Genomic DNA, 11,563 nt, shown 5'->3' on the forward strand with positions numbered 1-11,563 from the left:
AGTTAATGAAAGAAATTTATCAACAAAGTCGTTGTAGTATAGTGGTAAGTATTCCCGCCTGTCACGCGGGTGACCCGGGTTCGATCCCCGGCAACGGCGATTATTTTTTTTAATTTATGGGTACAATTAATTTGAAATTTACCGAAGTGGGTTGCTGATTCAAAACCCAAGTCCTTTGACACTGCTTATAGTTAAAAGGCCCAAATCGAATAAATAAACATTGTTACTAAGCTGGAAGCCGGCCCGGCCCATCTATTTTGCAGATTGGATGGGTTACACGCATTTTGGACGGTTGGTATCAAACACAATAAGACCGATTATATGGATCAGACCGATTATATGGACCAAATTCAAGATCTTATTTCATCTTTTACACCCTACAAAATAGGTTTTTTTTTTTTAATATTTTCTACTTCTTTGTATTACATATCAACAATTAATCTTACTATTTTGAGAACATTTTTATTATTAAACATTTGTTTTATGCGATTCTAATTAAGTTAAAACACAATGATTATATTAAAAAAAAAAAAAATTAGGGGGAGAAGATGAAGGCCGATCAGTTTTGCCTGTGAACAATGTAATTGGCTAGCTCAATCAATGGAGCAGCCTTTTCAGGATTAAACCCTAGGAGTTGTTCTTGAGCCTCTTTATTCAACTTGTGAGCATAATCCCTCGATTTATCAATCCCAATCAGCTTCGGATAAGTCATTTTATCCGCCACTTTATCCTTCCCACTCGTCTTCCCCAATTCCTCTGAACTTTTCGTCAGATCTAGAATATCGTCCACCACCTGAAACATCAGCCCTGTACATCTCGAGTACTTCCTCAGCCTATCGATCTCCTCCTCGCACGCGCCGCCCAGCACCGCCCCCGCCACCGCCGACGCCTCCACCGACGCCGCCGTCTTGTGCAGGTGGATGTACTCCAGCTGCTCCACGCCTCCGCCGCCGCATTTCAAGTCGGCGACCTGTCCGCCGACGACCCCCTCCGGTCCGATCAGCCGCGCTATTTCGCCGACGACACGGACGATTCTCCCCGGCGGCGCCGTCCCCTGCGTGGCGGTGGCGATGTGCTCGAACGCGCGGGCGAGTAGCGCGTACCCGGCGAGAACGGCGGCGCGTTCGCCGAAGACGACGTGGCAGGAGGGGCGGCCGCGGCGGAGGCCGTCGTCGTCCATACAGGGGAGGTCGTCGTGCATCAGAGACATGGCGTGGATCATCTCGAGGGCGCAGGCGGACGGCATCGCGGCGGATTCGTCGCCGCTGACGAGGCGGCACGCCGCCAGGCAGACGATGGGGCAGATCCGTTTGCCGCCGGACAAGAGGGAGTACCGCATCGCTTCGTGGATTCCGATGGGGTTTGCGAGTGGAAGTGCCGAATCCAGAGCCTGGTTAACGGCGGTTACCTTTTCGAGCATGTACGCCTTGAAATCGAATCCATTTGTTTGACGATTGGAGGCGGAAGAGTGTGAACTGAATCGAGATACCGTTACTGTGTGATTTGAAATGAAGAATGATTTGATGAAGCTGTGATTTGGGGGATGAAGTAAGGTTGAAGAAGAAGCAGATATGCGTTTGATCGGAATCTTTAGCAGAATATTCGCGTAGATATTCATTGTTGAGCTACTAAGTAATTTCAGATTTGAATTTATTTGTCAAATTTAGTGGAATCGTCATGTCCTTGGGATTCCATTTAGCAACACCGTAATCTCGATGTTAAACTGAAAACAATAACATTAATTGATGAAAAACTTATAGTTGACCGTCACATTTCATCGAGCAAATTTTAGTTGACTACCCAATGTTTATAGTTGACTACCATTTTTTTATAAAACGTCTTGGGGCGATTTTGCTTCTTGAAGGCGTAACTTTAGATCTGATGAGCGAAATTCGACGATTCAAACACCATTGGATTCCTTACGTCGAACTCTTCCTTTTGATTACAATTAATACATGCTTACAAGTTACAATTGACATTAAAAAAAAATTATTATTGAAGGTAATACCGATGGCTGGAGAATCAAACTTAGTTATGTAGGTAGACTAGCTGCCAATTTTTTGACCAAAAATGCAGCTCCATAGACTTGGCATAAACTACTAAATTACGGATAAAAATCCTCATTTTTTGGTAATTAGAGTCGCTTCTAACTATAAATTTTCTTACATGTCCACTCTTATGGTGTCAAATTCAATATAATTTTCTAGATTCCGTAGAATAATCTCTAATTTGTACTCGTTTTGTGCTAAAATATTGTTTATGATGCACCACAATCTGATATTTACAAGCCAATTATTATCTTATTTCAAAATGTGGAGCTTGAATGGGATAAACGGATACATGTTAAAGAATATTCCACATAATCTAAAAAGTTCTACTAGATTTGACACCGCAATGATAGACGTATAAAAAGATTCATAGCTGAAAATTGTGGTTATAATTATCCAATGATAAGAGATTTTTTCATAATTTAACTCATCTGACAGACCTTGATAATAATTTACCCTTAAAACCTATTACCAATTCTATTAAAAGATATACATTAACAACCAAGAGGAGCTATGTCATAATTTAGTCTTATCTCCTAATATAGCCTATATAATATTCACACAAGAAAAGGGAAAGGAACGAAAAGGACAAGAAAACTACATCACCCCTTTCTCAGACATAATAAACAAATAAAACTAACCTAATTGACCTTCTTGTTTTTCTTCCTAACTTTGCAAGGAATTTTTGTTTGCTTTTCCAATTTAAGTGGGAGTAAACCCTTAATTTTGACAAAATAGGGTAGTGCAAAATTAAACAGAAGAAATTCGGTACACTACTTTTTTTCTACTAATTAACCCAATTAAAAAACATAAACATAATACAAATTCCAATTTTCCCCTTTACTTTGGCTCGATGTCATTTCACTATTTTTATTCTCGATCGCATCAATTTCCCGTTGTGCACTTGAAAATCTCAAACCTATGACTTTAACCCGTTTGGTCGAAGATCTGAAATTACAAAAACTCCACCCCTTCACTACAATGAGGGAAAAGTGAAATTTGCCCTACAACAAAATACGAACAATTTCTCAATTTTATACTAAAATGAAGTGTGTCTGGAGGGGGCCAAAAGGCCCAAAACAGAGCTTTTCATCTAGATAATTCAAACATTGTTGTGCATTCAAGAATCATGATTTTCTTGAATTTAATTAGTATATACAGTATAAACTTTATAATAAAACTAAAAAAAATTCAAATTTTCAATTCTCCCTGTAAGCAATGTAATTAGCAAGAGCAATCAAGGGAGCAGATTTAATCGGATCAAATCCGAAAAGCTGCTCTTTCGCCTCCGTGTTCAATCTCTCCGCCATCTCTCTCGATTTCTCGAGTCCAAGAAGCTTCGGATAAGTCGTTTTATCCGCCACCAAATCTTTTCCGGCGGTTTTCCCGAGCTCCTCCGACGACTTCGTGACGTCAAGAATATCGTCAACGACCTGAAACAACAGCCCGATACACCTCGCAAACTTCCTTAATCTTTCCACATCTTCGTCTCCGGCACCGCCGATAACCGCCCCCATAACCACCGCCCCCTCCAAAAGGACGCCGGTTTTATGGATATGGATATACTCCAGAAGATCCAACCCCACCTCCGACGACCCCTCCGACGAGATATCCACCACCTGTCCGGCCACGAGCCCCTCCGAGCCGACGCACTTGGCTAATTCTCCGACGACCCTGATAATTTTCTCCGGCGGCACGCCTTTCGTGGCGGCGACTATGTGTTCGAAGGCGAATGCCAGAAGCGCGTCGCCGGCGAGTACGGCCACGTCCTCGCCGTAGACCTTGTGGTTGGTGGGCTTCCCACGGCGGAGGTCGTCGTTGTCCATACAGGGGAGGTCGTCGTGGATGAGCGACATCGTGTGGATCATCTCGACGGCGCAAGCCGCCGGCATCGCGGCGGATTCGGAACCCCCGACGAGCTCGCAGGCGGCGATGCAGAGCATCGGCCGGACCCGTTTCCCTCCGGCGAGGAGGGAGTACCGCATCGACTCGTGGATTCTGACGGGATCCCTCATGAACACTGCGGCTTCCAGCGCGGCGTTGACGGCGGCCGCCTTCGCGAGCATGTATTTCTTGAAATTGAACGGCGGAGAGAAGGTGGTTTTCCTGAGATCGTCTTCTTCCTCCTCCTTGTGTTCTCTGGTGGCAATGGCGGCCGAGATTGAGAAACTAAGGGGCTGTTTGGCGGCGGGGGGTTTCGAGAAAAAGAAAGAATTGGGGGGCGGCGCAAAGGGGGCCGATTTGGATTTGGTGATGTTGACATTTTTTGAGGGTTTTGTTTGTGACCATGTTGTAATAGGGCTGAGGAGGCTCATTCTTGCCGGAAAGTATGCACTGTAAATCACTGTGTGTGTGTGTGTGTGTGTGTGTTTTTTTGAGTTAGAGAGAGAAAGTAGGAGAGAGAGAGAGAGAGGAGTGAGAAACTAAGGATGAAGAGTGTTGTTTAATTGGGGTAATGAAAACAGTTCTATGCTGATTCACGTGCTGATGTCATGCACTTAATTAAGGGAATCTTTTTTTTTTTTTTTGACAAAAAACAATAAATATAAATGAAAATTTTAATTAATTAAATTAATGGGTTTGTGATTTGATTACTTATTAGTTATTACTTATTACTAACAACTGGCCGGATTTTGGTTGACATTAGTGTGTGAAATAGTCATCAATATGCATATTGTTTTTTGTCAATAATTAAATCACAATATTGTTTAATAGCAGATGAATTACACGAGAGGTACGTAAATCACTCTAGATTAATCATATGTGACAAGCGTCATCTAACGATCGTTGACAAGAGAATTTAAATCCGAGTTAATTGATACAGACTCAGTTGCTACAACCGTTGGATCACCACTTGCAGAACACGTTGGCATTCTTCTTATATCACTAAGTCATGGTTTTGGCCAATTTTCTTGCAAGTTAGAGGAGGAGCTCCTTTCAACACTTCACCTTTTCTTTTAATTCCATTTTGTACCATTTACTCTATCCAATTAAGAAAGTACACCCACTCTCTTTTTATTGTTCTCATTTTAAGGTCTTTTTTAATTTTGTCATAATGCTTGGAATACTGTTTTTTTTTTTTTTTTTTTTTTTTTTTTTTTTTACTTTTTAATTTTTTTTTTTATTATTTTGATTATTATGCCCTTGAAGGACTACAATAAAGACAAGAAAAAGAAAAAGGAAAAAAAAAATATTACATACATCTCTTTTACTCCTTAAAAGCTCTTACCAACCACATTATTGATTTTGGTAGAACATAAATTAGTTGCTATTCTGTGAGGTTGGTTGCTATTTCAGACCCAAAAGAAGAAGAAGATATAAATCGAATTGAATTAGAAATAAAAGAATGATAAGAAATAAATAGGGGTATTCTCTCGAATTGCAGAAACAGTGAGGGGGCAAAGTGCAATTAATTTCTTTTAATAATTTTATTGTTGTAGGCTTGTAGTATTTTCAAGGTATGACTGCACGAGTAATCACTACAATTGAGTTGAAGTAGGGTTTGGGAAGAAAAAAAAATTGAGTTTCGTCGACTTCCAATTTTTGGTCTTCAATTTAAAAGATGACTAGTATTCAACTATATTATCTACATTTCACCTTATAATATTATTATTACATGTGCCTAACAAATTCCTATTGTTGAAATTATGGACCATCTTAATAGTTAGGTATTGAAGGCACATTTCATATTAATATTATTATTATTATTATAATTTATTTTCTTTATTCCAAATTTCCGGGATAGGTTTCAGTAATAACCGGCGGTGCAACATGGAGTAGCTTGCTTAAGTGTTGTTTCCCGGTGTATAATGACGAACGATGATTTTACTGTAAAATAATCGAGGAAGTATTCGACTATTTTTTATTTTCTATTAAAATAATATAATATGTCCTGCAATAGTGCTTACATTTCTATAACAATTAGCAACACAAATATCGATAACGACGAAGACTCCAATTGCGATTTGAACTCTCCAAGAAGAATACGGAAGAAAATATTCACAAATAATTTTATTCAAAAGGTAGATTATATTGTAAAATACATTTAATTTATAGAGTTTGCATGTGTTTCGGTTGAACTTGACACCCCCATAATTTTTATGCCCATATTTTTATGGTAGATTTTTCACCACTTAATTTTCCATATTTAATCATTTTAAATAATTTATTATTGCTGTATTATTGCATTGATTTTCTATTCAACCAGATATGATTTTGAGAAAAATAAAATTCAATAATTTAATTCCATTCAACATCCACGCTTTGTCAACTTTCAAACTTTCAGAAAGATCAAATATAACGACTAATTGCTATCAAATTTCCACCACTTGGATAGAACAAAGCTTCATTTCTTTTTTTTTCATCTTTTTTTTTTTAATTTAAACTGGGAGATTAACTTTGTCTAAAAAGTTACAAATTAGAAGTGTAAGATTTCGAAAAGATCCTACAAATGTTTCGTAAGCAGAGCAAGTTTCGTATTCGTGACAGTGGATGGTACTTTGGCAACCAATTTCTCGACCGCCACCCAAAAAAAAAAAAAAAAAAAAAAAGAAAAGAAAACCCGGCCTGTAAAAAAATTGTAAAGAACATTCGGGTAAGTCGGGATTGTTGTCGTCTCGTCTGCATTGAACTTCACAAATTCAAGCATGAGAGAGAAACAATATTGTACATAATATTCATACTGAAAACTATCCAACTTTTTTGGACATAATTGTAATTGTCTAATTCTTTACCATTCAAAACTGTCTGTTCCAATTACAGCCATAGTCAACTTATGCAGGAATCATATCTATTAAGTTAAAAACCGAGTAAATGTGAGAGAAATCCTGACAAAAATGAGCAAGGCAAAACGGTAAAAATGGTGTTCCAATCGATCAGTTTGTTCCTTCACGAGTCTAATTTTCACTTGTTGTATAGGTAAACAATGCTGAAGATGAAGAATCCAGCCATCTGCAAAGACAATCATGAATTCTTGTGATTAGATTCAAACTTATGGCCATGATGTCAGCATTATTCCCGAGAGAGAGAGAGAGAGAGAGAGAGAGAGAGAGAGAGAATACCGTAGAGAATGAAGCTCCATAATAAGGGAAAGCCGTTGTTATAAATCTCTCATATTCATTGTGTTTGAAGGGTCGTACGGGAATCTGCAACAAGATCATACAACAACTTCTTTTAGACTAATATTCCCTTCTCATTTTGTACCAAGGAAAGTCTGTTCTCTACATTCGAACTTCCTTTTAGGAACGACGCATGTTTATATGCAAACGTGTTTTTTACCCAAAATATCACTGGGAAAACATTATAAATCGAGCAAGAATAGTATTATCCATTGGCTCGGCTAACAAAATTTGTGAAAACTAACACAGGAATGAATGTTTACCTGTTTTGACAGAGATAAGGTAGTGTATCCGAGCCTCTGATACTCGACCTTAAACTGGAAAACCCCGTAAACATCTGGTACCTTAAATGAAGTGTGATAAAGCCCCTAGCAAATTCAAAAAACACATACATGGAAGTGAGGAGCCAGGTGTCGATAAATAAATGTTCAATGCACATAGAAATGAAACAACACCTTTTGATTGGTTGATAACGTTTTCAAGACATAGGGGCTCATCATGTAGAATTGCACTTGAACGTCATTCGCAACATATGGTACCCAACTAGTGCCAGACCATTCAAATATTTCCACAGAAAATTCCTGCAATTATATCATGGTTTCAGAAGAAAAAAGAAACGGACGCTCTATTTCGCTCGTATTTTCATATATATGATTTCTTTCTTTCCATTTGTGTGTGTGTGTGTATGGGCGGAGGGATTACCAGGTCATCGTTGATCCTGTAAATTGAAGGCTCTTCTGTTTCGCCAACCTTGTTGTGTTTCAGGTGGACAGCCTAAGAAATTAAATAATCTATTAATTCAAGCATTTGAAGAATAGAGAAAATAATAAACAAGTTGAAGAAACACTAAAAGAAATAGATCACCTTCAGATGACCTCTTTCATGGAAGATCCATTTGCTAAGTTCAGTGACAAATTGCTCATTGCCAGATTTTTCATATCTGTGCACACATTTAATATGGCCCGTTACTATCTAACCCAAAGAAAAAAAGCAAAACGAATTCACCTAAGTAAAATGATTGGATCTGTGATGTAAGCACAGTACTTTCATACACACAAAAAAGATAATATTACTCTGAGCTACTAACAGCATATTATCCTTTCCTTGTAAACGAAAAAACAATGATAACTCAACAGGAAACAACAATTCAGTTTAATAAATGGAATGCGTGCTAAATGACATTTGTCGTATATATCCACTCACTTATTCAGGCTCCCAATCTTCTGCACTCCTGATCTGAATAACCTGGTGAAGAAAAACAAACAAGCACTATGGTAAGAAAGTTCTCTTTTCTGGTGTCAAGTGGTGTAAGGAGTCATTTCCTAAAAGATTTGACCAGGAAATATTAATAAAATAAGCTTTCTCAGCCACAGCGTACCTGTTGCTAAACAGGCCCAACGATCCAGAGATCATAATTCTTGCATTATTCCTAGCCTGCGATTTATAACAATGTCATCAACACATAACAGGAATTATAGGGATTGTCACTCGACACTCTTAAAATGATAAGATATACTAATATCATCAAAACATGATTGTCACAGAAAGCATTTCATTATCACCGTAATATTCAACCAAATCTGGAATAAATGACAAAGCAAATAGATATCATACTTTGATACAGTTTAACCAGAAGATATTGCACTGACTGGCTACAAAGTTAATGGCACCGATGGATGTAACATAATTCACAATGTTTAATAAGAACATGAAAAGTATGTAATATTATTCATTTTTTTGTGAGAGAAAAAGGTTCGGCCTGAATAGAATGTGAAAGATATGGCAAATAGTTCGGAACCTTAGGCTTCTAAAAGTGGATCAAAAGCAGACGTCAGTTATTACAATTGACAACCTGCCCCTTCAAACTACTTTAATTTCAATGTAGTCATAGCAAATTCAAATTGTAGGATTATATTTTTTTACTATTAATTCACTGACTAATCATTTATACTCTGTTTCAATTTCTAAGACAGCCAACTGAAACCTATGCAAATCCTTTTCCAAAAGTGGAAAGTATATAATCCTCTAGGTATCTATTGGAATCTGAAAGTCAAAGTAGTTGATAATTTACGAGAATACATGTAGAACAGCAGTGAATGAAAACAACCACAAACCTGTACGACTGAAACTAATGAGATAGATGTGCCAGTAAGGGATGGTGGGTTCGACAACTTTGAAGTTGGATTAGCAGAATAAGCAGATGAAGATGCAGAAAGAACCTTCAAGACCTACAAATCAGAAAGAGAAGAAGAAAGGGAAAAAATAAGACAATAAAGACAGCATCATGCAAAAGTATCCACGCCTTGTTGCGTAGAAAAGCTACAGCAGTAATATTATTATCTTGCACATTACCAAGCTATTTTCGGGGTTCAATGAATGCCCAATTCCTTTGAAAAGCACAGGGGCCTGTTTAACAAACAACAAGGTTGCATCACTAACAGAAGTAAGTTTGTTAAGTCTGATGCCAATGTAAAATTCACAAAAAAAAGTGATTTTTTTACCCTCGCCGTGCCAAATCATGGAATACAATATTTTTATCAATGTTGAGACACATGAATCTACATGATGAATCAAACATGATCCCAAACATATGCAATATTATTTGTATAATACACTTATCCATGACATACCTCGAGCTTTTTACTTCCCAGGATAACATCAGATTGAATAAACTCATCGGAAGCAATCAATGTATGGTCTCCCTCAGTTTCTGAGACAGCATAACCAGCATGATCAATGACCATTGCAGAGGTATCCTGCAAAACAGAAAACGTCGTCAAAATATATTGATGGAAAAAGCAAGTGCCAAAAGATAGGGCATCAAAACTGGATAACTATCAAAGAAATCTATGAAGGAATTTTTTATAACTACGAGGAATCAATTACAGAGCTTTTGTTATTTTACACTGGCTCTAGAAGGAGATATATATATATATCCACTTATAAACATACAGACATTTTTTTAACTGAGCAATTTAACAGTGTTGTTTCTGTGCCGTCTGACTCTGTTTGTTGCCACTTGCCGATTATGGCGACAGAGAGAACAAATCATTCATTCCACGAAAAAGTACAGCTTCAAAAGAGTAATAAGTAACCAAATTTACTGCATAACAAATGGAATGCTGCCATTAAAAAGTAGATAAACAAAACAGATTATGAACTATTGAGTATTGATTGGTCTTCGAACAATAAACTGGTCACAAGAAAAAACCAATCTTGTGAAGTTTCCCCTCATGAACTTGGGAGCGCGCGTACGGATTATCTATATCTAAACCTCACAGCATTTACTATATTCACAAAAAATTGCAATTTTTCCGAAAGAAATTTTACACTGGAAGGCAACATTTCAATCTCAAAGCCTCAATTTCTTAAAATAGGATTCATCTTCAATAAGAAAATGAAATGACATCTGAGAGGAGAATAATCAGAAAAAAATGAATGAAAAAAAATGTAACCAACCTCATCAAATTCGACGCCGCATTCAGCAGCAATGTTACGGATCAAATCAGATGCATTTGAATCCCCGGCCAAAATCAAGTCATGCCCCGAGTCAACGAAATCCAAAACCCCCTCAATATTCAACGACCCACCAAACCCTAGACAAATCTCTCAACCATCAATTAAAAAAAAATAAAAAAAAATTGACGGATTTCAAAGTAAAATCACCTAATGATTAATTCAGATTCCGCATAAACGCTTTAAAAAAAACATAAATTTAATAAAATTAACTTACGATCGGCAGAAGGAGAGAAGAGAACGAGGCCATCGTACAAGTACTGGCCGTATCGCTTGACGGCGATGGAGGGATCGTCGGCGAGCTTGAAATCTAGGTCGAATCCGCGTGATTGGAGCGTGGCGAAGAAAATGGAATGCGACGATTTGAGGGATAGATCGTCGAGCAGAACCAGAATTTTGCGATCCGTCGGTTGATCGGGGGAGAAGGAGAACGCGATAAACGGCAGAATTGAGATCAGATTCAGCACGGCGAAGAAAACTGCGACGGATTTCGGGGCTGCCATTGTAGGAATTTGTGGGTGGTCGAAGAGTGAAGCAGTACCCGTATGTAGTGTGGCTGGTCTTCACTGAGACTTTGGGCTTATTAGACCTTCGAAGAGTGGGTGATAGGGGCAAAATGGCAAAATGGATAACTTAGGGGTTAGTTTGGAGGTATTGAGGAAGTTAGGGGGTATTAGAGAAACTTGCTTCCATGAGCCAATTAAAGAACTTTGGTAATAGTAGGTGGAAAATGCAACAAAAAAATCCAATTCTGAGAATTCCAATATTTGTTTTTTAAATCGAAATTGGAATATATAAGAGATTTATATTTCGGATACATTTTTATTTCCAAACATAATTACGAACGCAATTTAAAAAAATGAAATAATATCAATGTTATTA

At 37.9% G+C, this 11,563-nt stretch overlaps 3 protein-coding genes and 1 non-coding gene across 4 annotated transcripts; 1 reads left to right on the forward strand and 3 right to left on the reverse strand.

Annotated features, from left to right (window-relative positions):
* The first annotated feature begins 27 nt into the window (after positions 1-27).
* TRNAD-GUC (transfer RNA aspartic acid (anticodon GUC)) lies at positions 28-99 on the forward strand. Its single transcript has one exon. It is a non-coding gene; the product is annotated as a tRNA-Asp (tRNA).
* A 330-nt stretch (positions 100-429) lies between these two features.
* LOC105974436 (geranylfarnesyl diphosphate synthase, chloroplastic) lies at positions 430-1,912 on the reverse strand. The gene has a single exon (XM_012999541.2). The coding sequence runs from the start codon at positions 1,616-1,618 to the stop codon at positions 560-562; it is 1,059 nt and encodes a 352-aa protein (XP_012854995.2). The 5' UTR covers positions 1,619-1,912; the 3' UTR covers positions 430-559.
* Positions 1,913-3,060: 1,148 nt separating this feature from the next.
* LOC105974444 (geranylgeranyl pyrophosphate synthase, chloroplastic) lies at positions 3,061-4,567 on the reverse strand. The gene has a single exon (XM_012999553.2). It carries the CDS (start codon positions 4,361-4,363, stop codon positions 3,248-3,250), a length of 1,116 nt encoding a protein of 371 aa, XP_012855007.1. The 5' UTR covers positions 4,364-4,567; the 3' UTR covers positions 3,061-3,247.
* Positions 4,568-6,820: 2,253 nt separating this feature from the next.
* DGL1 (dolichyl-diphosphooligosaccharide-protein glycosyltransferase 48kDa subunit family protein) lies at positions 6,821-11,563 on the reverse strand. Its single transcript, XM_088821723.1, has 13 exons — positions 10,899-11,563; positions 10,625-10,761; positions 9,796-9,921; positions 9,518-9,571; positions 9,280-9,393; positions 8,544-8,599; positions 8,369-8,410; positions 8,030-8,105; positions 7,868-7,939; positions 7,621-7,746; positions 7,429-7,533; positions 7,109-7,192; positions 6,821-6,998 (listed from the first exon to the last, which is right to left on the reverse strand). Exons 1-13 carry the CDS (start codon positions 11,182-11,184, stop codon positions 6,951-6,953), a joined length of 1,326 nt encoding a protein of 441 aa, XP_088677849.1. The 5' UTR covers positions 11,185-11,563; the 3' UTR covers positions 6,821-6,950.

Source organism: Erythranthe guttata, chromosome 8 (assembly GCF_056151865.1).
Source record: "Erythranthe guttata isolate IM_541 chromosome 8, IM_541, whole genome shotgun sequence".
NCBI lineage: Eukaryota > Viridiplantae > Streptophyta > Magnoliopsida > Lamiales > Phrymaceae > Erythranthe > Erythranthe guttata.

Coding starts and splice junctions, on each gene's coding strand:
- LOC105974436 (XM_012999541.2), bottom strand. CDS start 1,618: ATGAATATCTACGCGAATATTCTGCTAAAGATTCCGATCAAACGCATA.
- LOC105974444 (XM_012999553.2), bottom strand. CDS start 4,363: ATGAGCCTCCTCAGCCCTATTACAACATGGTCACAAACAAAACCCTCA.
- DGL1 (XM_088821723.1), bottom strand. CDS start 11,184: ATGGCAGCCCCGAAATCCGTCGCAGTTTTCTTCGCCGTGCTGAATCTG. Junction 9,394..9,517: donor TGAACCCCGAAAATAGCTTG/GTAATGTGCAAG, acceptor TCTGATTTGTAG/GTCTTGAAGGTTCTTTCTGC. Junction 7,534..7,620: donor CGTTATCAACCAATCAAAAG/GTGTTGTTTCAT, acceptor TGAATTTGCTAG/GGGCTTTATCACACTTCATT.